Source organism: Nothobranchius furzeri, chromosome 1 (assembly GCF_043380555.1).
Source record: "Nothobranchius furzeri strain GRZ-AD chromosome 1, NfurGRZ-RIMD1, whole genome shotgun sequence".
Classification (NCBI taxonomy): Eukaryota; Metazoa; Chordata; class Actinopteri; order Cyprinodontiformes; family Nothobranchiidae; genus Nothobranchius; species Nothobranchius furzeri.
The window spans coordinates 100,514,619-100,539,784 of NC_091741.1; the positions used below are offsets into that span (position 1 = coordinate 100,514,619).

The window sequence follows — 25,166 nt, forward strand, 5'->3', positions numbered from 1 at the left end:
ACCCGCACCTCATCGTTGTCCTCTTCCTTTTTTTTCAATTTGCTTCACTCATTCTAATAAGTGACTGTCAGCCACCTGTGCGACAGGCACATGCTTGCTGACTCCCATGAACAAAGCACAGATGTAGTAAACAAAACCCAACCCCCCCAAAAAAAAGACTTCTTAGCAACCTGTGCTACGCACGACCACTGCTCCACCCCATATCCGCCTTCCTTGACTGGCTGGGCTTGTTAGTAAGTGCTCACGCTCATACCTGTTTGCTAGTTTGCTGGAGCACCTGTCAGACACAACACTGACCAAACTCCTCTGTGTAGACACCAGCAGGTATGTTCTCTGATGGGTTTTTAGTTCTTTACAGAGATAAACTAAGAAATAATCTTGATACTTTCAATGATTAGCCTGATTAGTCATGTTGCAGGAGTAATTACCTGTTTAAGCTATGATTATCGCTCTGTGCATTCTTTTTTTTTCTCCGTCATCTCCAGTTGAGCGCTCGCGTTTGAAACTATTGCTCATTTATCTTGTGTAGGCCATTGTGCCAACAAGCCAGGATAAATATAATCTCTGCTCTCTTACAGTCTTGCCTATTCAGGACAACATCCTAGAGTTACAGAGTGAGTTCAAAGCTGAGGAATGTTAGATGTCTAATGTTTGCATTTTGGTTGCTCTTCAGAATTTCCTGTAAACCGTAGTCTGAGCCTGAGAAAAGAGCAGGTTCGTGTGCGTTTTCAGTTTCTTTAGTGGTGCCCTGAGAGGTTTGGCCTGTAAGAGATGACCCTAAATGAATGAATGACAAATAAATCGTTATCCTATTGAAACATTTTGTTCTGGGCCAAAAAATGTGAACACACACAGATAGATTTATGTGTGAGTTCATTCATTTGTTGGTGCTTTGGAAGGTGGTAGGACAGGATGGTCTGGATTTTTGAAGGATGAGGCTGGGGAATGTTCGGCCAGGCTCCATATTGGGAGGGGCGCGTACCGTGGGAAGAGAAGGCCTCTTGAGATTGTCATGTTTTAGTTAAGTTGCACTTTACTGATCACTCTCTTTCTCTTCATGAAGTTGCACACATAAATATATTTCTTGAGACACCAGTGAAGATAAGAGAAATCACCAATGTCCAAAGGTAAGCAGACATGCTGTTGTTCTGAGATGATTTTACACTGCTCGCTGACCTGATTTGACCTTTTAAAACCTGTTTTTTATCATAACATGGAAACTTCTTCACATACACACCTGGTTTTAGGGGCTCAGTTTAATGATGAAGGACTTGTCTTTATGTGTAAACTTCATATTTATTAACTTCCAAAAAGACATACAGTGTAAGACAGGAGAACAAGTACGTAAACCTACGACAACTACTTATCTTTTACAAATAAATGTTTATAATGAATCACTTTTAACGTGGGTTTGTGGGTAGGAGTTGGAGTTGGGGTTGGGAAACCAGACTTGTGTTGCTAATGTGGCATGGTGGAGAAACGAGGGCCCGGGTGGGATTCGATCCCTAGACTTCCAGGTGAGAGTCACACGCTCTAACCAGTCAGCCAAAGGGGTATCCCCGTGGCCAGGGCGCACGATCGATCGGGATACAGTGACAGGATGCTCACCCAGCCACAGCTAACGCACCAACATTTGCAACGTTTTGTTTGTGTAAAATTCTTCATTTTGTCCGCCTTCCTCCTAAAAAGCTAACCCTATTTGTACTGGCTATCTGATTCATCAAAAACTGTGACCTACCTAGCAGAAAGCATTCCTCTTCTGTTGTGACAAGCTAACTAAAGCAAACAAAAGGCCAGGCATTCCTTAAAGGAATGCATAACGCCTGCTGCCTCTCGTATCAGAGTTTTACACAAAGATGGAGTAATAATTACATTTCAGCTTGGAATCACCGGCAACGTGTTGGTACTCAGAGTATGTTTGGCTCTCAGCCACTCCCACGTAATACTGTAGCTCAGTATGTGTGAAACTGAGTTATAATGATTTGTGTGCTTGCTCATGTAAATTGGCTGTGGGAGCCATCTTGAGATTCATGTTTCGTGAGATAATCTGCTCAAAAGCCGACTCCATCAGCTAACAATAAAGGTTTTTCCAAACATCCAGCATGTTCAGGGGCTATCGGCTACTGAGTACCCGATCAGAGTCCAGTAACAGTATCGCTGTTAGAACCACGTTTGAGTTCTATGAGGTCAGGCGGCTGTTGCAGCCATCTTGAATTAGACTGATGCCAAAAGTTAACCAGTAGATGAACGCCCAGTGACTGAGTCTGAGAGATTCCTTAAAATCCATCCAGTGGGTCATGAGACATTTTTCTGCAAACAAAAACACCCAGACACAGAGGCAAAAACATCATAGCTCACATTTCTTGTTTTGGAGGTGGGTGATGAATCACGTGTGTGAGTGTGTGTGTCACAGGCAGTGATTCCTACCGCTGAGAGGACTGCAAACTTCCAGTTCGGGACGTTTCACTAGAACTAAAGCTAAAAGTGAAAAATGAACAAAAAATACCTCCTTAATCCAAAACTCATGAGCTGTGTTGGTCCGAAGGGGACCTGTGGTCTGTTGTGTTCACAAGCTGAATGTATAATTATCACACGCAGCCCACAGTGCACATCATGTCTGATGTGTGTGTGTGTGTGTGTGTGTGTGTGCACGTGTTTGTGTCTCAGAGGGCGACAGAGCGTCTGTGCTCCGCACCACTAAAGTACGAACCAAGCTGAAGGGAGATGGCAGCTGGTTGCAGCGCAGCAGCGAGCCTCAGGCTGAGGCTCGGGAGGAGAAGCCGTGGTAAACAGCTACTTTAAATAGTTTTCTGTCCACCTCATCCGTTACACTTTCACTCGCTCCACCAGAGAAGACTAAACATCCCCTGCGTGTGCACGCAGGATGGCGGAGGTGAGGGCCGGCCGACTGAACGGAGCTGCCGCGGAGACCAGCCCAGTGTCCTCACCAACCAAACCCACACCCTCACCAGTACAGTCGGACAGTGAGAGGTAACGAGCTGTCACACACTCACCAGTCTTTTAAAGGCAATTTTACTGACACAAATCTGTGTTTGGATCTCACAGCAAAACCCCAACATCAGGGTTCTTAATCAGGTAGGAGAAACACTCACAGATCAGGATGTCAAACACAGTTTGTCAGCTAATTCTACCTTAAGATCCTTAATCTGAACACACACTACACAGAGCTTCATGTGCATGATGCTTCATAAATCTTTCAGAGGCGTTTTCACTAAACTAGACAAGTCTCCTTCGTCTCCGAAATCCAATGGCACAAGGTACAAATCAAGTTGTTGGTGTGTGTGAGAGAGATCATCGACATTCTGCTTCTTGAGTTAATTCTAGCTCCTTTTTTTCATAACAGCAGCACAAAACGGTTCACTAAAAAACCCTCAGAGAGCTACAAGAAAATGTAAGCGTGTTCAGATTCCTTTTCAGCTAATCTGCAGCTGGAAATACATTTAGTCAGGGTTTGTGTTGGTTCTGCTCTGCAGAGCCCCCCACACTGTGAGGAGCACCGTGGAGGACGTGGAGGGCGAGCTCAGCCCCGAGGAGCAGGAGAGACGGTGAGAATCTTCCCACAGGAAGCAGACAGATGTTTTCCGGAAAAGAAAGAGAGAAGATATTAACACCACGATGCTTCGTTTTTACGCAGAACGGAGGTAGCCAGTAGTGTTGTGAAGAGATCTGCTGGCAATAGACGGTCCTATGTTCTTTCTGCTGCCAAGAAATATGAGTATGCCTGTTTAGAGTCTTCATAATGTCTAACCTGCTTTTGTAAACATATTCTTTAGTAATAAGTGATTATCAAAGGTTGTTTGTGGTTTGAAAAACCCCAGGACCAAAGAGGCATCACCTGAGCCATCAGCAGTCGGGACTACGCCATCATTTCTGGCTAAAAGGTTTGTGTTAGTGTCTCTGAGCGGAAGAAGAAAACTCATTCAGATGTTTGTTTCTGTGGATCTCAGCATGTTTATCCGTGTTTCTATGAGCAGGGTGCAGATCACTGATGAAGAAGATGATGAGGAGGATGTTGCGACTCAAACACTTGCCAGCAGCGAGGCACCGCCTCTCGCTGTTGCTCCTGCATCTGCAGACTCCCCACCTGAACCCAAACTCAGAGAAGCGTAGGTCTTCTTCTGTGGTTTGAATTCAGAACATTTGTACCTGCTGGCTCTGTGGCCCTGGGCTCAGCTCCTTTTCTGTTTTGGGTTTCAGAATCAACAACACCGTTAAGGCAGACGCTCAAGTGGCTGTAGCTGTGGCTCCAACGGTGGTGGAGAAACCCCCAGAACCGGTGAAGCAAGTCCTGGTTCCAGAGTCCAAAACAGATGTGAAGTCAGATTCAAGCCCTGTGGATGTCACCAAGTTTGTACAGACAAGTACAGAACCAGAACCAGAACCAGTGAATTCCAGTAGTTCGAAGCAGCTCAACACCCAACTAGCCAAACCTGTCTGTCCACCTGAAGCTCCAGTATCTCCTGCTCCAAAACCAGAAACTCCAGTTGAAAGTACCCCGGTGATGGCTGAACCAGAGCAGCCTCTGGATTCTGCTGATCAGAAACCTCCAGAACCTAAACGTCTCGCTATTCCCACAGTATTTTTAGCTCCGGTGGCCCAAATGTCTGACGTCAAACCCCCCACAGTACAGAAAGAAACTGTATCAGAACCAAAACCAGAACCAAGACCAGAACCCAAACCATCTCCAGCTCCTGTGACCCAAGTGTTTGATGTGAAAAACCTCACGGTGAAGACGGAACCAGTAACAGCACCAGAACCAGAACCCAAACCAGAACCTGAACCAGAATCTAAACCAGAACCTAAACTAGAACCCAAACCATCTCCAGTTCCTGTGACCCAAGTGTTTGATGTGAAAAACCTCACGGTGAAGACGGAACCAGTAACAGCACCAGAACCAGAACCCAAACCAGAACCTGAACCAGAATCTAAACCAGAACCTAAACTAGAACCCAAACCATCTCCAGTTCCTGTGACCCAAGTGTTTGATGTGAAAAACCTCACAGTGAAGACAGAACCAGTAACAGCACCAGAACCAGAACCCAAACCAGAACCTAAACTAGAACCCAAACCATCTCCAGTTCCTGTGACCCAAGTATTTGATGTGAAAAACCTCACGGTGAAGACGGAACCAGTAACAGCACCAGAACCAGAACCCAAACCAGAACCTGAACCAGAACCTAAACTAGAACCCAAACCATCTCCAGTTCCTGTGACCCAAGTATTTGATGTGAAAAACCTCACGGTGAAGACGGAACCAGTAACAGCACCAGAACCCAAACCAGAACCTGAACCAGAATCTAAACCAGAACCTAAACTAGAACCCAAACCATCTCCAGTTCCTGTGACCCAAGTGTTTGATGTGAAAAACCTCACGGTGAAGACAGAGCCAGTAACAGCACCAGAACCAGAACCCAAACCAGAACCTGAACCAGAATCTAAACCAGAACCTAAACTAGAACCCAAACCATCTCCAGTTCCTGTGACCCAAGTGTTTGATGTGAAAAACCTCACGGTGAAGACAGAACCAGTATCAGCACCAGAACCAGAACCAAAACCAGAACCTAAACTAGAACCCAAACCATCTCCAGTCCCTGTGACCCAAGTGTTTGATGTGAAAAACCTCACGGTGAAGACAGAACCAGTAACAGCACCAGAACCAGAACCCAGACCAGAACCTGAACCAGAATCTAAACCAGAACCTAAACAAGAGCCCAAACCATCTCCAGTCCTTGCGACCCAAGTGTCTGATGTGAAAAACCTCACGGTGAAGACAGAACCAGTATCAGCACCAGGACCAAGGTCAGACTTCTAAGATCTGACTGTTTGTTCTTGTTGTACAGTGGTTGTTGTTGTTGTTATTATGAATTAAGGAATGTTTTCTTTACTATTAGGTGCACCATTTTAGTTGTTGTTTAAAACGTATTTTTGTGAATCTTAGAGAAAATGTTGTTTATTTCAGGAGTAGAAACTTTTATAATAATCATCATTTAAAGCATCACATACCTTCTCTTTGACCAAACTCAAAAAAATACTTCTAACTGAAATAAAGTTAGCCAGGTACTCTGAAAATGTTATGAACAATCAGTATCTCACCTGCTATTGACAGCTGTGCAAATGACCTGGTAGCCCTGCAGGAACAGAAGATACTTTCAAATAAATATTAATAATAAAAATGTTTTAAGCCTAGTCTTAAAAGTAGACAAGGTGTCTGCCTCACGGACTAAGGCTGAGAGCTGGTTCCACAAGAGAGGAGCCTGATAGCTAAAAGATCTGCCTCCCATCCTATTTTTTAGATATTCTGGGAACCACCAGTTAACCTGCAGTCTGAGAGCGAAGTGCTCGGTTAGGAACGTATGGAACAATCAGATCACTGATGTATGATGGAGCTTGATTATTAAGAGCTTTATATGTGAGAAGAAGTATCTTAAAACCTATTCTGAATTTAACAGGTAGCCAATGTAGGGAAGCTAAGACAGGAGAGATATGATCTCTATTTTTAATTCTCATCAGAACTCTAGCTGCAGCATTTTGGACAAGCTGAAGACTTTTAACTACATTCTGTGGACTTCCTGAGAGTAATGAATTACAGTAATCCAGTCTTGATGTAATAAATGCATGAACTAGTTTTTCAGCATCACTCCTGGAAAGGATGCTTCTAATCTTAGCAATATTCCAAAGGTGGAATAAGGAAATCCTACAAACCCGTTTAATCTGGGATTTGAATGACATGTCCTGGTCAAAGATAACATCAAGGTTCCTTACTTTGTTCTCGGAGATTAATGTAATGCCATTCAGGTCAGGCGATTGGCTAAGCAATTTCCTTTTCTGGATTTCTGGTCCAAAGATGAGAACTTCCGTCTTGTCTTGATTTAAAAGCAGAAAGTTTTGAGTCATCCAATTTTTCATGCCTTTAAGACAAGCCTGTAATCTACCCAACCGATTAGGTTCATCAGGGTTAATGGATAGCTGAGTATCGTCAGTATAACAGTGGAACTTTATCCCATCCAATCCAATCCAATCCAATTTTATTTATAAAGCGCATTCACAAGGCATTACAACCAAACAAGGCGCTGTACACTAAAAATGTTGGTTAATTAAACAGGCGTTATATAAACATGTCAACCACAGATAAAAGATAAAAAGGAAATACAACAAAATTCCCAAAAATAACAGCTAAAAATCATTATGACACAGGGTGAAGTAAAAATAGGAAAAAAAAAACATTTTACAAAGAACCTCAATAATACGGAAGTCGATAATTGTGGAGTCAGTTTATAAACAGTGCAGATGTCAGTGAGGTTCATAATTATGTTGTATAAGCTAGGTTGAAGTAGTGAGTTTTCAGGCGTGATTTAAAAATGCTAGCTGTTGGTGCTTGCCTCACTAGCAGTGGTAATGCGTTCCACAGCTTCGGTGCACAGACAGAGAAAGCCCTCTCTCCACGGCTTTTTAAACGTGCATTGGGAACAGCTAGGAGGAGCTTATCTTCAGACCTGAGAGCACGCGGCGGGTTGTAGTAATGGACAAGTTCACACAGATATGGAGGAGCTTGATGGTTCAAGGATTTGTAAGTGAGAAGCATAATTTTGAAGTTTATCCTGAACTGCACGGGCAACCAGTGGAGAGATTCCAGAATTGGAGAAATGTGTTGTCTTCTGTCAGCTCCAGTCAGCAACCTAGCTGCTGAATTCTGGACCAGCTGAAGTCTAGAGAGAGCTGCTTTACTGATGCCATATAAGCAGGAGTTGGAGTAATCCAGCCTTGAGGTGATAAAAGTGTGGACCACCGATTTCAGAAGACGTACACTCAGGATGTGCTTTAGTTTTGAGATGCGTCTTAGTTGGTAAAAACATGATTTAACTGTGTTATTGACCTGGGCATCCATCTTCAGAGCCTGGTCTATTTTTACTCCAAGGTTGGAGATTACAGAGGATACATTAGGTGAGAGATAGCTGAGGTCATGTTGATGAGTTGCCGTGATACTGTTAGGACTGAAAACGATTAAGTCAGTTTTGGAGTCATTGAGATGGAGGAAGTTGTCAGCTAGCCATTGCTTGACCTCAAGGATACAATCAGACAGAACTTGCGTTGACTGAGTTGGCTTAAATGAAAAGTAGATTCGACAGTCGTCAGCGTAAAGATGGTATGAGACAGCGTGCTTTCTGAAAATGGCTCCTAAGGGCAGTATATAGAGTTTGAACAGTAACGGGCTGAGAATTGAACCTTGTGGGACACCCCAACGTAGAGGCTGTGACTCTGATGAACAGCCGTCCAACATGACCCTAGCAGACCTGTTACAAAAGTATGACCTAAACCAATCCAGGGCAGTGCCTGAAATGCCAGCCCAAGTGTGAAGTCTTGTGATCAAAATGTCATGATCGATCGTGTCGAATGCTGCAGATAGATCCAAAAGTACCAGAACCACATGGAAACCTGAATCTAAAGCCAGAAAAATGTCATTAAACACCCGAACGTGAGCAGTTTCAGTGCTGTGCTGTTTTCTAAAACCAGACTGACAGGTGTCCATTACCTGATATTCATTTAGATGGTTCACCAACTGTGCATAGACTACTTTCTCAAGGACCTTAGATAAAAACGGTAATTTGGAAATTGGTCGTAGATTAGAGTAATCGGTGGGATCGAGGCCAGGTTTTTTCAAGATTGGTTGTAGAACTGCGTGTTTAAAGTCACGAGGAACTTCAGCCAATGTCAAGCTACAATTTATAATGCGTAGCACGTTGTTGCTAATTAAAGGAAACACCTCTTTCAGGAGTCGAGGTGGGATAACATCATCTGGGGAGCCAGAGGGTTTCATGGCTGCAACAGTTTTTTCTAGACAGGCCAAAGAGATGGGCTGAAAGCTTTGAAGTTGCCCGTGAGAGGGGATAAATGAATCTGGAACATGGTTGGTTTGGTGAATCTGAGCTCTGATTACAGTAATCTTATTTAAGAAAAACTGCAGGATTTGGCTACACAAGTCAGCGGACACAGAGGAAAATAGATTTTGAACTGGGGAAAGCACTGCATTTATGGTTTTATATAACACACCTTGATTGTTTGAATTAGCCGTGACAATGCTGGCAAAAAATCGATTTCTCGCTCCGCTGACTACTTTTTGATACTGAGACCAAGCCTCTCTCATGGCCTCAAAGGATACAGTAAGCCTGTCTTTTATCCATTTACGTTCCAGTCTCCTGCAATTTCGTCTCATGGAACGAGTTTGTTCCTTCAGCCATGGGTCTGACTTGGATTTCTTTCGACTTGATTTTAATGGAGCGACAATATCCATAGCAGCCAGGCAGGATGAATCAAGCACATGAAGTGATCCCTCAACTACAGAAGACGCAATAGTAGAATCATATGGAGCTGCGTTCAGAGTAAGAACAGCGGCAAAATCTGCAGCAGTATTGGGTGTGATTACACGAGAGAAGCTGGGACGGAAATATTCAATACGAGGGGCATAGTCCAATTTCAAGTTAAACAAAACTGGTGAGTGATCAGAAAAAGTTGCAGGTAAAATGCCAAGATCACAAATTTCCAGCTCATGACAGAAAACCAGGTCAAGTGTGTGTGTATGACCATGTGTGGGGCCATTAACACGTTGGGAAAAACTAAAAGCTGTCTAATGATTTTACCAATTGGAAGCATATATATAGTAAAAAGAATTGGTCCAAGCACTGAACCCTGTGGTACTTCACAAGTAACCCTGGAGTATGAAGAAGATTTGTCATGTACATTTACAAAATGAAATCTGTCAGACAAGTAGGATTTAAACCAGCCTAACACTGTTCCTTTGATCCCTACAACATGTTCAAGTCTTTCTAAAAGAACATTGTGATCAACTGTGTCAAAGGCAGCACTGAGATCTAACAAGACTAGAACAGACACAAGATTCTTATCTGAGGCCATGAGAATATCATTTGTAACTCTCACTAACGCAGTTTCAGTGCTGTGATACTCTCTAAAACCAGACTGAAATTCCTCAAACAGAGCATTAGTGTTTAAATGCTCACATACTTGGATGGCCACTATTTTCTCCAGGACCTTGGATAAAAATGGAAGGTTAGATATTGGTCTACAATTCATTGGGTCATCTGAATCCAGAGAAGGTTTCTCAAGTAAAGGTTTGATTACAGCAACCTTAAAATCCTGTGGTACGCATCCGGATAGATTGATTATATCTAGAATGGGGGCAGTAACCAAAGGAAATGCTTCTTTAAATAATTTGGTTGGGATAGAGTCTACTGTGTCATGTGAAACTGATGGCAGGGCAAACATTTTAAAAACTGTTTTACCTTCAAGTTTAACTTTTCTCAAGTTGAAGATCTGAATACAGTTTTATTATGTTGCAGAAACAATTTTCTAAACGTTAGTGTTGTCTTTGTGCCTCCTTATTTCATGTTTGTGATTGAAAGCAGCCTCACATTCCATGTTTCTGCTGTGCATCTGTTTTCACAGCTCCACTGGTGACACGCTCGCTGCCCTGTCTGACACCCTCATCTTGTTTGACTCAAACTCATCCAGGTATTTCTAAAACAAACAAAAAAAAAATGAAAGGAACAAGGCACAAAACAATATAAAACAACAATCTCTGTCAGAAGCATATTGCTGGATTTAAAACAATCGTGGCCTAATTGACGTTGAGGAATTACTTACTAACACAAATCTCAGCTGCCTTCAGCAACCTGTTCACTGGGGTGTCCCAAACTACATTTAATTAAATGTGGCTTAAAGATGTGTGATAAAGAGATACATGTCCTTTCATGCCAAAGCGGGCACATTAACAAGCTGAACATTGTGTTTTCTTTTTTCTTTGCAGAGCTGAACAGGAGCCAGCTCCACATCCAGCGCTCAGCACTGGTGAACCAATGACAGACGATCTCCTGGGTTTCGGTGACAGGTTTGTTAAAAATACTCTCTAATCTACCGATTGTGCAATTTTCATAAAAATAAATAGTTTGAGATTTTGTCCACAAGGTGGCAATGTGGGACCTCCTTTAAAATCTTCCTGATCCTCAAATGGCCTGTTGTAGCTTTGAAGCCTCCTCCTTTTGTTCAACTTTTGTCTTTTCATCTCTGCAGTCAGGAACAATCAGCAAAACCATTTACTCAAATTATTATTAATAATAATAATAATAATAATAATAATAATAATAATAATAATAATAATAATAATTATTATTATTATTATTATGTATCAAATAGATGAAACAATAAACTAGTTTAATGAGACATAAAGACAAAGCACTTATGAATACATAGGTTTTGAGTCAAGAGTTAATAAGTGAAAGAGAGTTCAGATGTTGGGAGGGAGAACATTACAGAGGTTAGGGCCTGAGTGGCTGATAGCTGTGGACCCCATGGTGGACAGACAGGTGGATGAAACAGAAAGATGGATGGAGGAAGATCGGGGAGAATGAGTGAGGATCCTGATTTGTAACAGATTACTGAGGAAGGGATGAGTCAGCTTATGGATGGCCTTGAATTCAAGGAGAAGGATTATGTAGTTTATACCTAATTTTACCAGTCATGCAAGACGGGAGTGGTGTGTTTGGTGGGTGGAGTTCTGGAAGTGATCTGGACAGCCAAGTTATAACAGTAGGGAGTTACAGTAATCAAGACGGGAAGTGACGAACAAGAATGTCAACACTGTGACAGTTCTTTGTTTTCTCACCGTTCAGTTCAAGGACATTGTGAGAGAACCATGTTTTAAGTTCCTGAAGCTATTCAAAGGGGGGAAGTAGGAGGGAGAAAAGAAGTGGACTTGATAGAAAAGTAGAGCTGAGTTTCATTTGTATAGCAGAGGAAATTAACATTGCATTTGTAGGAAATATGGCCAAGCGGAAGGAGACAGATTACAAACAGAAGAGGCCCCAGGATAGAACCTTGGGGGACACCAGAATTTACAGTGGCGAACATTTTTAATGAATGATTTGAGTGTGGCTAGAGAGATACAATGCTGATACCTCTAGCCCAGGATGCTGGAGTCAGGATCTGCTTGGTGAATGAAGCAGGTATATTAAGGTCATTTCAGCCCCTAAGTCAAATACAGAGTTTAGAGAATTATAGCTTACTCATGAGAACATCTATGTTCCTTTGTTAGTAACAAGCAAGCATATCATTTTAACTGGGGTTCCAAATTTTTTTCCATTAACTACTTTGAGTTTGCTGCCTGCAAACAAAACCACCTGATATTAAACTAAAACTGGTGGTGTCCTGGACCTCCTGTCTGATGACATTGTGATAGATTCTGAGTCATGCAGGAGATAGCATTCCTTTTTCCGATTCGTAAGAATTTTTTTTTCTTCTTTTTGTTTTTTTCTTCTTCCGTGATCCATGGCTGCACGGCACCAGCTGTCTGACAAATCAGCTGATACTTTGTAACTGAAAGCCGTGTTTTATCTGCACTGCCACTGGAAATACAAAATACTGGTTTGTAGTGATTAATATTTGGGTTTTTGTTTTGTCACCACCAGCCTTCACATGCCGCCAAAGATGGAGCTGATGGAGCAGATGCAGACGGATGAGACGGCTAAAGAAGCACAAAGGTAGAGGGGAGATGACAGGCTCCTCTTAAACAAGCATCTATCCGTGCAGGCGTTCCCTAAAAGAAATGAATAAGGAAAATTCTGATATGCCTTGTAATGATTTATAGGAGCTCTGACTGAGAAGCTGGTCCCACGGATTATTTCTGACAGAAAGTACCAGAAAGAAGGAATAAAAAAGCCTCCGCTGTATTCAGATGGTCTCAATCCGTAAACAGTTCAGTGGATTTCAAGCTTTCCTAATGGAGTCGCTCTGTGAATACTGTGTGAGAACATCAACACCAAACTTCACTTGCCCTGTCTCTTTTTTCTTCCCTCCAAGAGGACAATACAGATCCCAGGAGCTCACACATGACAACATCTGTCACTGACTCAACATAGCTGAGCTTTCTCATGCACTTGATGAAAATCCAAGTAGTGTGTAGAAACAGAAAGGCTAGCTCTAATCTGATGAAGTTGGTTTCTGTGGAAACAATTCATAATTTAATGACCTCATTCTGGAGAAATGAAGTTAGTTGTGAGCAGACAGGTGGGCCAACGGCTAGTCACGGTGAATAACAAATGAGGACAACGGTTCACATAAACACTCATTTATTGGCCCTAAAATTTATATTACAATACAGAATTTGGCTCTTTTCAGCAAAAACGAGAAGCAGCTGCTTCTTTTAGGAGTTTCATCCTATTTCTGTGGAGCGTGCTGAGGTTCATCACTGGTGAGGCACTGACTCCTCTGAAGTTGGATGTATGCTGTGTGGCAATTTTGCCTTCATTGAAATGTTTAGTTGTTTTAAATTTTCTTGATAGTACTTTAATTGTGTCCATACTGTTCAACAATGAAGTAAAATCCTTCCGTAATATTCGGTTATGACTGAAAATGCAGTTTAGAAAAATACATTGTAGCCGCAGCTGCCCTGGGGCGCACTGACAGAGGCGAGTCTGCCGTACGCAGGCGGCGCCGGTACTTCCGAACACCACCAGCAGGCTAGGTGGATTACGTGTTTTGCCCAAGGACACAACAACAGCGACAGACTGAGCAGGACTTGAACCTACAACCTTCTGATTACGGGGCGAGCAGCAAATATGCAAGTTGCTTTAAAAGTGCGATCCGTTTTATATTAGCTACAATCTAATATTTTTGCATTACATATTACTGTCTAAAAATAACTTACACTGCTTTCAGTTACTTTTTAGTTACTTTTGGCAAAACGTTTCACTTAGTTACTGTATGTAGCAGAATCCTTAAATACTAGAAGTGACCAAATTACAGTTCACACAAGACAACAAAATACTATATTTTCCTCAAACTTTTACTAGCTGCACCTTTGCAGCTGCTTAGTGAACATGACATGTTTTTTTGCTGAAGTGCTTTATGAAAACAATCAGCAGTAGAAGTTTGAAAAACGGTTCACTAAATTACTCCTTTATTGACAAAAGGAATTCATTTCTGTAACTTGCTATTTTTGTAATGCAGTATCCTAACGGTGCATGCGTAATCAAACATGGGTATTGGCAACAAAAGGAGACAGCAAAGGGATGTGCTATGTGCCCGCACCAGTCAGGGCCTCACCTCACCCTTCTCTCATGTGTTTCAGCAGGAAATGTGTAAATCCAGGGACTTTGACCATAGCAGGAAACACATTACAGACCAGCGAAGTGGACAAATTGATTTTCTATTATCATTGTCAGTGTTTGACTTGTCCAAATGTCAGCCTCCCCTGGCTGCTTGTCTCAGATAATTCTGACAAAAATAAAAATGTATGGGGAGATCAACTGCGCAGTGGTTAGAGCTGTTGCCTTGCAGTAAGAAGGTCCTGGGTTTGTTTCCCGGCCTGGGATCTTTCTGCATGGAGTGTGCATGTTCTCCCTGTGCATGCGTGGGTTCTCTCCGGGTACTCCGGCTTCCTCCCACAGTCCAAAACATGAGTGTTAGGTTGATTGGTCCGTCTAAATTGTGAGTGTGTGTGTGTGTGATTGTTTGGCCTGCGTGTCTCTGTGTTGCCCTGCGATGGACTGGCTCTCTGTCCAGGGTGTACCCCGCCTGATTGCCCATTGACCGCTGGAGATAGGCACCAGCCCCCCCACGACCCTACGTGGACAAGTGGGTTCAGAAAATGGATGGATGGATGGATGGATGGATGGGGAGATTCACAGCACTGTAAAAGTTTGTCATTCACATGTTTTTAGACTAAATTTAGTTTTTGAGTGCAGAATTACAGTTGGGCCTGGGTCTAGCTACCAAGTTACCTGTTCATAATCTTCCAACACAAACTCACTTCCTCTGAACTTTCCTTTTAGGTGCATACATCACTGAGTTTTAAATGAAGGATGGTGATTTATTGCATCTGTTACGGTTTAGTTTATGAACAAAGCAGCAGAATTACCTTTTTATTTAGTAAAGACTCTGATTGTGATTGAGTTTTAGCCCCGAGTTCCTCTCCCATCCTCTGTTTATCATTCCAACTGCATTAAATCTTTCCATTATGAGTCAATGCCATCAGGATTCCTTCGACACGCGATGGGCCACTCTGACAATTGAGAGTGAAATCAGTGTGAAATTGTTTTTCAGCTCGGCTGATCCGTTTGATCCGTATCCGATAGGGACTGCATCCCATAACAGGTAATCATATTGGTTTGAATCTTGTGACTGTTTTCCAGTCAGCCCAGATACCATCTCAGAATGCATAATGCAGCACTTACTGATTATTTCTGACTTTTCTCCCCTGCAGCCCCTCTGACCTGCTTCAGCCCCTCTCAGATACTTCCATCAACAGGTACGACAACGATGATGCAAATTCCACCCCACCTTCTACACCGTAATCTCTGTTTGCTGCACTGATACGGTCATGTTGCTACATAATGTCCTCAGTGCTACTTCGTCTGCTCATAATTCAACAATCCTTAAACACAAAACCTCATGAAATGTTGTTTCACGCTCCCTGATCTGATGTACAGTGATCCCTCGTTTATCGCGGTAGATGCGTTCCAGACCTGGCCGCAATAGGTGAAAATCCGCGAAGTAGGGACACCATATTTACAGTATTTATTTAACAGGTACGTATTCAGTATTCAGACTTTTAAAACCCTCCCTTTACATAGTACTGTATTTTTACTTGGTTTTTTTATAGTTTTATTACAAAAAGTGCATTTTATGATGAAATTGATGAAAAAAAAACAGGAATTTCTTGATATTTCGCATAGAAAAATACTGCGAATCAGTGGAAAATACCGCGAATCGGGCGAATTTCCCTTGAATAAGGCTCCAAAGAAAAAATCCGCGAAGTCGTGAATCCACGATAAATGAACCGCGAAGTAGCGAGGGATCACTGTAGTAATACTAATGTATTACATCATTTATCACAACCACCCAAGAAGAACAGTACCTTGAGTCCAAAAATAGCGTTAGTTGATCTTTAATGACTTTGTGACTGGATTGTTGATTAATTTGTTAATATTTTGTTCACTTTGAACAAATAGTCAATAAAAGCTTCAATTAGTTCATTCACACACACACGCACGCGCACGCACGCACACACACACACACACACACACACACACACACACACACACACACACACACACACATACACACACACACACACACACACACACACACACACACACACACACACATACACACACACACACACACACACACACACACACACACACACACACCATCACCAACATCATGTAAAACAACCTGTTAAAGGAACTTTGCAAACACAATGGAACTTTTGGTCCGTGACACCCGGCAGCCCAGCTTTGGCTTTGCTTCCAGTTTGGCTGCTCCGAGTCGAGAACATGCGATTCGTGCACATAGAGGAGTATGTGCAGCGGGGTGAGAGACGTTGATGGATGGGCCATGAGCCAACCATTAAGATTGAGGCATGCACAATGATAGGATGCAGGTTTTTCCAGGATTGTAAGTGCTATTCATTCATTTATTTGACAAAACATTTCCTTTATTGGTTGCTAACGGTATGTGAAGAGCATTTCTAACCAACATGGTAAAAGAAGGTCCAGAACAAACAAAACATTCCACTCTACACCTTTAGATGTCTACAGATATTTCTGCTTATATTAACCATTTATTAAATAAAGGCCCATCAGACACACCGGAGCAGTGTTAGCCCAATGTCAAAGCAGAAAAAGCAGTTTAAAGTTTTCAAGTCCTTAAATGTTGATGAACAACTGTGAACCATCACCCACCCACCCCCACCCCCACCCCCTCACCCCAAATCATGCCAGTGGAAGAACAAGCAAAAGAAAGACAGTGCCGTTTCTTTTTAGCAGTTGACTGCCCAGATGTGAAAAAAGGGGCTTTGATCCTTTCCCCTGAATAAATCAAGGGTAACTCCAAACCTGATGCATCTTTATGTTAACTGAATCACACACTCCTTCCGGTCTCTGCTGGTGTGTCCAGCGGTACTGCTAATGTACTGTGATGCTTTTCCTCTCTGCAGGAACCAATGTGACTCAACCTCTGCATCTTCTCTTTCCTCACTCCTCTTCTTTTATTTTTAGCCTCAGCTCTCAGAAGTCCTGGAGACGCTCATGGGAAACACCTGAGCAGTCTAACGCAGTTCACAGGTGAGAACATGCTTTGATTCCCTTCTTACACGTGGCCACTGCGTGTTCTGTTGTTCTTCATTCATCTAGCCACCCATCCGTGTCCATTACCCACTAAAAGCCTTTCGGTGTTTGCAACCCTCTCAGGCAAGAAAACACTGGAGCAGAACCAGAAGAAACGGCTGAAGATCAGCAGACGATGATCATGTTTGAGAGAAAGTAAGTCATCTCTTTATTAAAAGCTCCAGGTGGCTCCCTTTATCCTCATAACCTCCATTTATTTCACTGCGGTGAAGTAACAAGACCCTTGCAGCATTTACTCTCTGACCTGGAAGGCATTGTGCACTAGTGCTGATGAAAATGGGTCAGATGTTTGTTACCCCTCTCACAAGGAGGGTAAACAGTCCTCCTGCCCTCTTTTAAACATGCTTCTTTTTCTCCCCAGGTCTACTGAAAAAGACTCCCCATGGGACAGATGGACCTCACCCACCATCTACACCATCAGCAAAGCTGGGGAAGAGGAGGATGAGGAGGAAGAGGAGGAAGAAGAAAGGTACCTTTATTAGGATGAAGGTTGTTAAAGTCACTTTTTATTGTCGGCAGCCTAAAAGTGGAAGATCCACATCTACTGATCATGGTTTTGAGGGTCGATACCAATTTCTGATTTTGTGCAACTTTGAATTTCTGATGCCAGTTTTGTCCACACATATTTTACTTAGAAAAATGTACTGAACACACACACTGGTTTCTGGTCAGGTCCCTGCTTACTTTAAGAACGCTGTAATCCACCCGCTTCTTAAAAAAACGAGTCTCGACTCCTCTCTCCATAGCAGCTTCAGACCCATCTCTAAACTTCCGTTCATCTCCAAGATCTTGGAAAAGGTTGTGGCTAAACAACTCACAGCTGCTCTTGATGAACATGACATCTATGATAGCTTCCAGTCAGGTTTTCGTAGAGCTCATTCTACTGAAACAGCTCTTCTTAGGGTCTCTAATGACCTTCTGACTCACAGTGATGCAGGGGACTGTTCTGTTCTGGTCCTGTTGGACCTGACTGCAGCCTTTGACACTGTTGACCATCACCTGCTACTGGAGAGACTGAGAGGCGGGGTAGGCCTATCAGGATCTGCTCTGGAGTGGTTCTCCTCTTATCTTTCTGAGCGCTCCTTCTATGTGGCCGTCTCCAAGTTTAGGTCCTCCACCACCTCTCTTACCCATGGTGTCCCACAAGGTTCTGTGCTGGGGCCTCTGCTCTTCCTCCTCTTTCTGCTTCCTCTTCAGCACATCCTGAGCTCCTTCAAAGGAATCTCCTACCATCTTTATGCAGATGACATCCAACTGTACATCTCCTTTAAGCCCCATGAGATGTCTAAGCTGCAGCTGTTACACACCTGCTTAGACTCTATCAAAACCTGGATGGCTGGGAGCTTTCTACAGCTGAATGAAGATAAGACTGAGATCCTCATCTGTGCTCAGACAAGCAGGTTCCCAAAGTCAGAGACTCTCTTGGTCAGCTTGCTTCTCACACCAAACCTTCCGTCAGGAATCTTGGCGTGACCTTTGACCCGGCTCTCACCCTGGATTCTCATGTCAGTTCTCTTGTTCGCTCTTCCTTCTTCCATCTCAGGAACATTGCTAAGCTGAGTCCCATTCTGTCCCGCTCTGAACTTGAGACAGTTATCCACACCTTCATCTTCTCACGCTTAGACTACTGTAACTCTCTTTTCACGTGTCTGAGCAGAACCTCCCTGAACCGTCTACAGGTGGTTCAGAATGCCTGTGCTCGGGTTAAGACTAAGTCCTCCAAACACACCCACATCACCCCGCTTCTCCTCCAGCTTCACTGGTTGCCAGTCAACTTCAGGGTTCATTTCAACATCCTGGTTCTGGTCTATAGGGCCTTACATGGACAAGCACCATCTTACATTGGTGATCTTCTTAGTCCCTACACCCCCAGCAGGTCCCTGAGGTCCAGTGATCAAAGCCTACTGGTTGTGCAGCGCCAGGCTAAAGACCAAAGGTGACAGATCATTTCCTGCTGTGGCCCCCAGACTCTGGAACTCTCTCCCTCTGAGCCTGAGATCAGTGGACTCAGTGGTCTCCTTTAAAAAGCAGCTGAAGAGTCACTTGTTCAAGCTGGCTTTTGTATGACCTTCTTTATCCCCTCTCTTTTTATTCTGCTCTCCCCACCTGTTCAACCTTCCTCAGGATCCACTGATTACCCTCTTTCCTAGTCATTCTCTGTCTTTCTTAACATTTTTTTAATCACAATTGTCTATTTTTGCTCATTTTAAATATATTTTAACCATTTTCTAAATTATTTTTTATATTTTTTGTTTTTGTGAAGCGCCTCGTAATTTTTATCTTGAGGGGTGCTATAGAAATGATATTTTCTTCTTTCTTCTTTCCACACACACACACACACACACACACACACACACACACACACACACACACACACACACACACACACACACACACACACACACACACACACACACACACACACACACACACACACACACACACACACACACACACACACACACACACACACAGACACACACACACACACACACACACAAGTTATTATTAGTTTAGAATTTTGGATTCTGGAAGTAAAAATGTCCACTCGGAAGATCTGCTAGAGCTTGTTGCCCTTAGCAACAAACCATGGACCAAGAAGAATGTTGAATTTTTTACATTTATTGTTGCTTGGCATTGATGCATTCATGATTAGAAAAAAATAAACATGACTGTGTGTGTGTGTGTGTGTGTGTGTGTGTGTGTGTGTGTGTGTGTGTGTGTGTGTGTGTGTGTGTGTGTGTGTGTGTGTGTGTTAGCAAAATATCTCATGAGTCATAGATTACATTTCAAAGACTCTCCCAGAAAGTAATGGCTGGATGTAAATCTGCAACGTGTCAACCCAGTTAAAGATGGCGAGCACTGCCAATCATACTGATCTAACACAAATACACCTATAACTCAGGCTAGGTAGCCTGCAGTTATTCACAGCCTATACTCTGAGTGCTATGACATCACACTATTTAGTCAGTGAATGCCAGACCTTTAATCATTACAAGTGAATGACAGCATCAACTCAACTCCCAACAAGTCTTTTTCTAACATGCAAATGAGTTTAAACCTTTTGTGAAGGTTGTACATGTTGCAGTGTCCCACTTTTAACCCTACCCCTGTAACATCTTGTGTTCTGCAGCCCAGAGGACAACGAAACAGTCACCGTCACAACCACCACCACCATCAGGTTGAGAAAAGCTTCCTTAAATCTTTTGTGATTTTATGATGAAAATGTGGAAATTAGAAGAACTTGGAGGGTTATGCAGTAACTCTTGGAGGAAAGAGGTTGGGCGGGTGCTGCAGCACAGCAGAAAAAACATCCAGACCCTGAGGAGCAGATATCTTCCGTACTGGGTTACATTCAGATACACTGACAGCTGTGGTTTACAATAAAAGTCTAATAGAGTTTTCTTTATTTTCCAGGGAGAGGAGAACTGAGCCCGAGCCCACTACGGATCGGTGAGTTTATGGTCGTGTTAGATGGCATTAACGCCAGAAGCCTTTCTCCAGTCTTTTTGTTTGCTGGGTTCTTTCCTTAATAAAGGAACTCCTCTCAACTGGAGCCTTTAGTCTTTTATGACTCAATAAATTCCACTGCAATGGGGCTTAATCTACTGTACCTTGGAGTTATTGAGCTGAATAAGTGTTTGATGGAAAGAAAATTGATTTAAAATTAAGCATCTCAAATGTGGCCGAGTGAGTCTGCTGTCCACTTTGTCTGCCAGACTTGTTCTAGTTACAGGAATTGAGCCCAAACCACACAGGATGCACAGGTACCTGCAGCTCCAGCTTCAACACACCCACAACACAACTCCATTAGCTAAGCTAAATGACAAGATCAGCTCTCCTTTTATCTTTCAATTTGCCCTCATTTCCCTCCTCGTAATTACCAGCCTCCAGATGTCAGATTGATGATGTGCATTAGAGATGCCCTTCCGTCAGACCACACCGCTCCAAAAGTCTGCTTTTAACAAGCAGCAGCAGAGAATGCAGACCCTCTCGTGTGACGGGTCCATCAGACCGCTGTCGTCATCACGTGAACCACGAGACTGATGCTGGTGCGTTCTGTCTGCAGATCTGTGACCAGGACCAGGGTGGTAGAGGAGCAGCGGGCCCCCACGCCTGAACCCGAAACCAAGAAGTGAGCAGGTTTAACCTCAAATCTCAGCTGATAAAGCGTTTATGATGAGAATATATTAACTCACTCTTTTTCTGAAAGGAGTTTTGTTTACGTGAAAGAGTATGTCAACGCGACAGAGCTGTCCTTGCATAACACCAAGGACATGATGGAAGGGTAAGGTTAATTCACTATTAAACACTCTGGACTAATGTTGATCTGATTTAGAGATTTTGATTTGGTTTTCATCACAGGCCAGACGCTGTTACGTTTACCTCCATCGGCTACTCCTTCAGCAGCCCCTCCAGGTAGATCCTCTTTGGCCCTTTAAAGCCAAAAGATGGGCAGAAAACGTTATTTTATCTGTTGATCAGTTAATAATAGTCATGCTCTGGAGTCGCACACTTCTAGGTGTTTTCAGTTCCCCAAGCAATAGTAGGATCTCAGGAACATGCTAAAATATTTAATATAATTTGTATCTGTGAATTTAAAAATAAAAAGCACACAAAAAAGAAAGTAAGTCTACTTTAATTAGAACAACAGATTCAGGTTAAATGGAATTAAATATTAAGACCCCTGTGAGGACAGAGCTTCTGAGGAGGACATAATAATAATAATAATAATAATAATAATAATAATAATAGCATTATTTGAAAACATTATTTTAATAAAATGTGTGTTTATTGTTGAGCAAGAAAAAAAAGAAGTTTCACATTAAAATCTTTGTTTTTAAAAACCAACAAATCTAAGCTGCTCAAAAGTACTTTTACTTCAGTGAGGCTAATGGTTTGGACACTACTGATGACTCTTAGGATTAAATATAGCAGAATTCAGAGGATGGTACTAATCCTGGTCAAGAAGTACAGCTTTTAGTTATTCATCACAATACACAAGATTTAGTGTTAATTTACTAATATCAATAATATGAGTTTGTCGGCATGGAGAAGAGGAATTATCCCCCCTTTACTGCTTTTCTCTCCTAAAACACTAGTTCACATTTCGCCACAGGTTTCTCTCAGCTCTGTTTTAAACACTCAAAACCCTTTAAAATGTCTAACTTCAGCAACGTCCCCAGCCCTGTGAATCCTTAGTGGACATGATTCATATTGTCCAGCAGAGTTTCCTGTACTGAAGTGAGGTTTTCACCTCTGTGCAGCCGGCTGGGGTGTTTCTGTTGGCTGGTCTTTATTCAGACAAGCCTGTCTTCCCTGATCTTGTTTCAACAGTGTCACATTATTTGACATCAACCTCTTCATTACCTTTAGATAACTTAATCCTCACAGTGAAGCCACTCCCTAAACCTGCATTAAAGCAGCTGTAAGTCCGAGTCCCAATCTCCTCCTGCTCCCTTATCTCCAGTCAGACGTGGAAGCAGCAGGACGTTCGCTCATTCAGCCATTAGGAGGCTAAGCAGGGACATCAAAGGATTATTTACACATATTACATTTCACCCCACACACACGCACACACACACACACTCTCTGTTTCTGTGACATTAGAGCAACTCAAGACTTCGTAATGTTTTCTTCTCCTGCAGAGTCTCGCTGTCGTCCACCTGTACATACTGTGGAAGTCAGGTGGGCAACGATGCCAAGATCACCATTGAGCACCTGAACATCAACTGCCATCCCGAATGCTTCAAGGTAAAATGTTTGAATAATTGCCAAATACGTCTTTCAGCACCACTTTACTATATTTCACAGTGCAGATCGGTGTCGTTTACCTGTGACACTTCCTGATAACAACTTTAAAATTTCAGTGTGAAATGTGCCGTAAGCCAATAGGAGACCTTCTCGACAGCATGTTCATCCATCGTGGGAAGATCCACTGTGAGAGCTGCTACTCCATCCTCTAGTGACACCCAGAGCTCTTCAGTCGCTTCCTGTCTTCGTTCTCTTCATGTTTGCATCCAAACTGAGCTGGTTTTGAACTAAGTTTGTTTTATACTAAGGTGATCCAACGGATTACAGGATTACTTCATGTTTTATTAGGTCACATTTGCAGGGGCGTGTCCAGGGAGTGGCCTGGGGTAGCACATGCCACCCTTAGAATCTGATTGGCCACCCCAGGTGCCACCCTAAGTTCCAGTTTAAATTGACTTTACATTGTCGACAAAAGGCTTGAGTTGTAAGCTCCAAAAATGGTGTGTGGTAGCGTGCACCTTTAACATTGTCTTCTAGCCCAGGCCTACAGAACATTTCTGTAGTATTAATATTATTTATTATTTTTTTCATATTCACATAAATAATATTTAGAGTCCCACTCAACTCCAGTTGGTGGCAATAATGCAACAAGAAGTGACTTGCTAACCACCACAAAACTAGAGGATGAAGAGAAAAAAATGGTGATTGTGCAATGTGAAACTCCAAAGTTCACTAGAAAGCAAATAAATAAATAAACGATTTGTGTAAATAAAGAAATAAGCAAAACCATTGGTGCCACCCATGCATAAACAAGTGCCCCACATGGGCCACCCCATTTTAAAAGTCCTGGACACGGCTCTGCACATGTGTAATGCTTGAAATTTGTATTTTGTGGTGGTGAAATCTGTTTCTGCCTCCGTGAACAATGAAGGATCTGTCTCATAAACAAGAGGCACTCTGGAAAAGTGGGATTTATTTTTATAAATTGGCACCAAAACTGTTAAAAACATTTTGTTCCTTTGCTTGTTACAAAAGAGTGTTCACATGTAAACGGCTTTGTTAACAAAATAAACTGATTGATAAAATCCTCATGGAAAGGTCATAAAAAGTAGAGTTCTTCTTTTGGACATATATTAAGACAGGAAGGTAAAAAAAAAAAACAGGACGCCCCTTGGTGGCTGGATGCACTACAGGTTTTAAATTCCACCTGATTAAAAACAAATATACACCTAAAGTAATTTTTTCCAGGTGTTGACTCTAGATGGTTTATAGCTCTTACTTCACTGCTGAATGCTCCAGTACAACACGATTGTGCACAATCTCATTCTAAACACAGCACGGCAGCACCAGGAAGTAGGTAGAGACACTGGTCCAGTTAGATGCCTTCAGTTTTTGCTTTTCCATCCAGTTTGTCAGACGTTTCCGCAAACTTCAAAGAAAATATGAGTAAATACAAAATGTGATTCTCAGAAAAATTAATTCACTAAAAACATCATCTAAATCCTAAAGAGAGGATATGAGGAATGCTAAAACAAATATTTTTGGAAGACATCTGTGGATTGATGAGACAAAGATGGACCTTTCTGGTGTGTCTCGTCACATTTAGGGGTAAAACTAACCCTGAACTTCAGAGAGAAACCTTCAGAGCAACAGTTCAACATGGTGGTGGCAGTGTGATGGTCTGGGGCTGCTTTGCTGCTACAGGACATAAATGGAACCATGAATTCTGCTCTCTAACCCATAATTATGCAGGAGTGTCTGACCTTTGACCCAAAACAGACTGGTCATGCTGGAAAAGCCTCCAGTGCAACGACGAGTGGGACAAAATCCCTCCAGTGATGTGAGAGGCCCATCATCACCAGCCAGGAGTGTTACCGATGTGAAACATTCAGTAACACAAAAGAAAAGACAGAAGAAATCTGTAAGGTGGAGCATATTTGATCAGTAGGTTCTCGCTACTTCTCGGAAAACATATTAGAACGATCACTGCAGTCTCAAGCGGTTATGTGAAAAGCAGGAAGAATGAGTCATTGCACATACAGATGTGAGTGTGATGCAGCAAAGAAGTGAGTAACATCTCGAAGAATCAAACATAAACACCAGAGCAGAGCTGCTGCTGAGGCTTGCAGCCTTTTCCCCACAGGGAGGCTGCTTTCCATTTCTCCTTTTTCTAAAATAATATTTTCCTCCACA

At 42.5% G+C, this 25,166-nt stretch overlaps 1 protein-coding gene across 3 annotated transcripts; it reads left to right on the forward strand.

Annotated features, from left to right (window-relative positions):
* The first annotated feature begins 237 nt into the window (after positions 1 to 237).
* Positions 238 to 23,707, forward strand: znf185 (zinc finger protein 185 with LIM domain). Of its 3 annotated transcripts, XM_070552633.1 has the most exons (28): positions 245 to 324; positions 579 to 614; positions 1,064 to 1,127; positions 2,668 to 2,785; positions 2,884 to 2,991; positions 3,067 to 3,096; positions 3,222 to 3,278; positions 3,365 to 3,412; positions 3,495 to 3,566; positions 3,656 to 3,736; positions 3,840 to 3,902; positions 3,996 to 4,127; positions 4,219 to 5,820; positions 10,480 to 10,545; positions 10,841 to 10,921; positions 12,498 to 12,569; positions 15,133 to 15,183; positions 15,293 to 15,337; positions 17,091 to 17,156; positions 17,283 to 17,354; positions 17,581 to 17,688; positions 20,353 to 20,400; positions 20,637 to 20,672; positions 21,289 to 21,354; positions 21,433 to 21,507; positions 21,585 to 21,638; positions 22,868 to 22,973; positions 23,090 to 23,707. In XM_070552633.1, exons 3-28 carry the CDS (start codon positions 1,118 to 1,120, stop codon positions 23,183 to 23,185), a joined length of 3,363 nt encoding a protein of 1,120 aa, XP_070408734.1. In that variant the 5' UTR covers positions 245 to 324; positions 579 to 614; positions 1,064 to 1,117; the 3' UTR covers positions 23,186 to 23,707. The 3 variants fall into 3 exon arrangements, with proteins under 3 accessions (XP_015829683.3, XP_070408739.1, XP_070408734.1); XM_015974197.3 differs by lacking the exon at positions 579 to 614 and having other exon boundaries at positions 238 to 324; XM_070552638.1 differs by lacking the exons at positions 579 to 614; positions 21,585 to 21,638 and having other exon boundaries at positions 238 to 324; positions 23,090 to 23,374.
* The last annotated feature ends 1,459 nt before the right edge of the window (positions 23,708 to 25,166 follow it).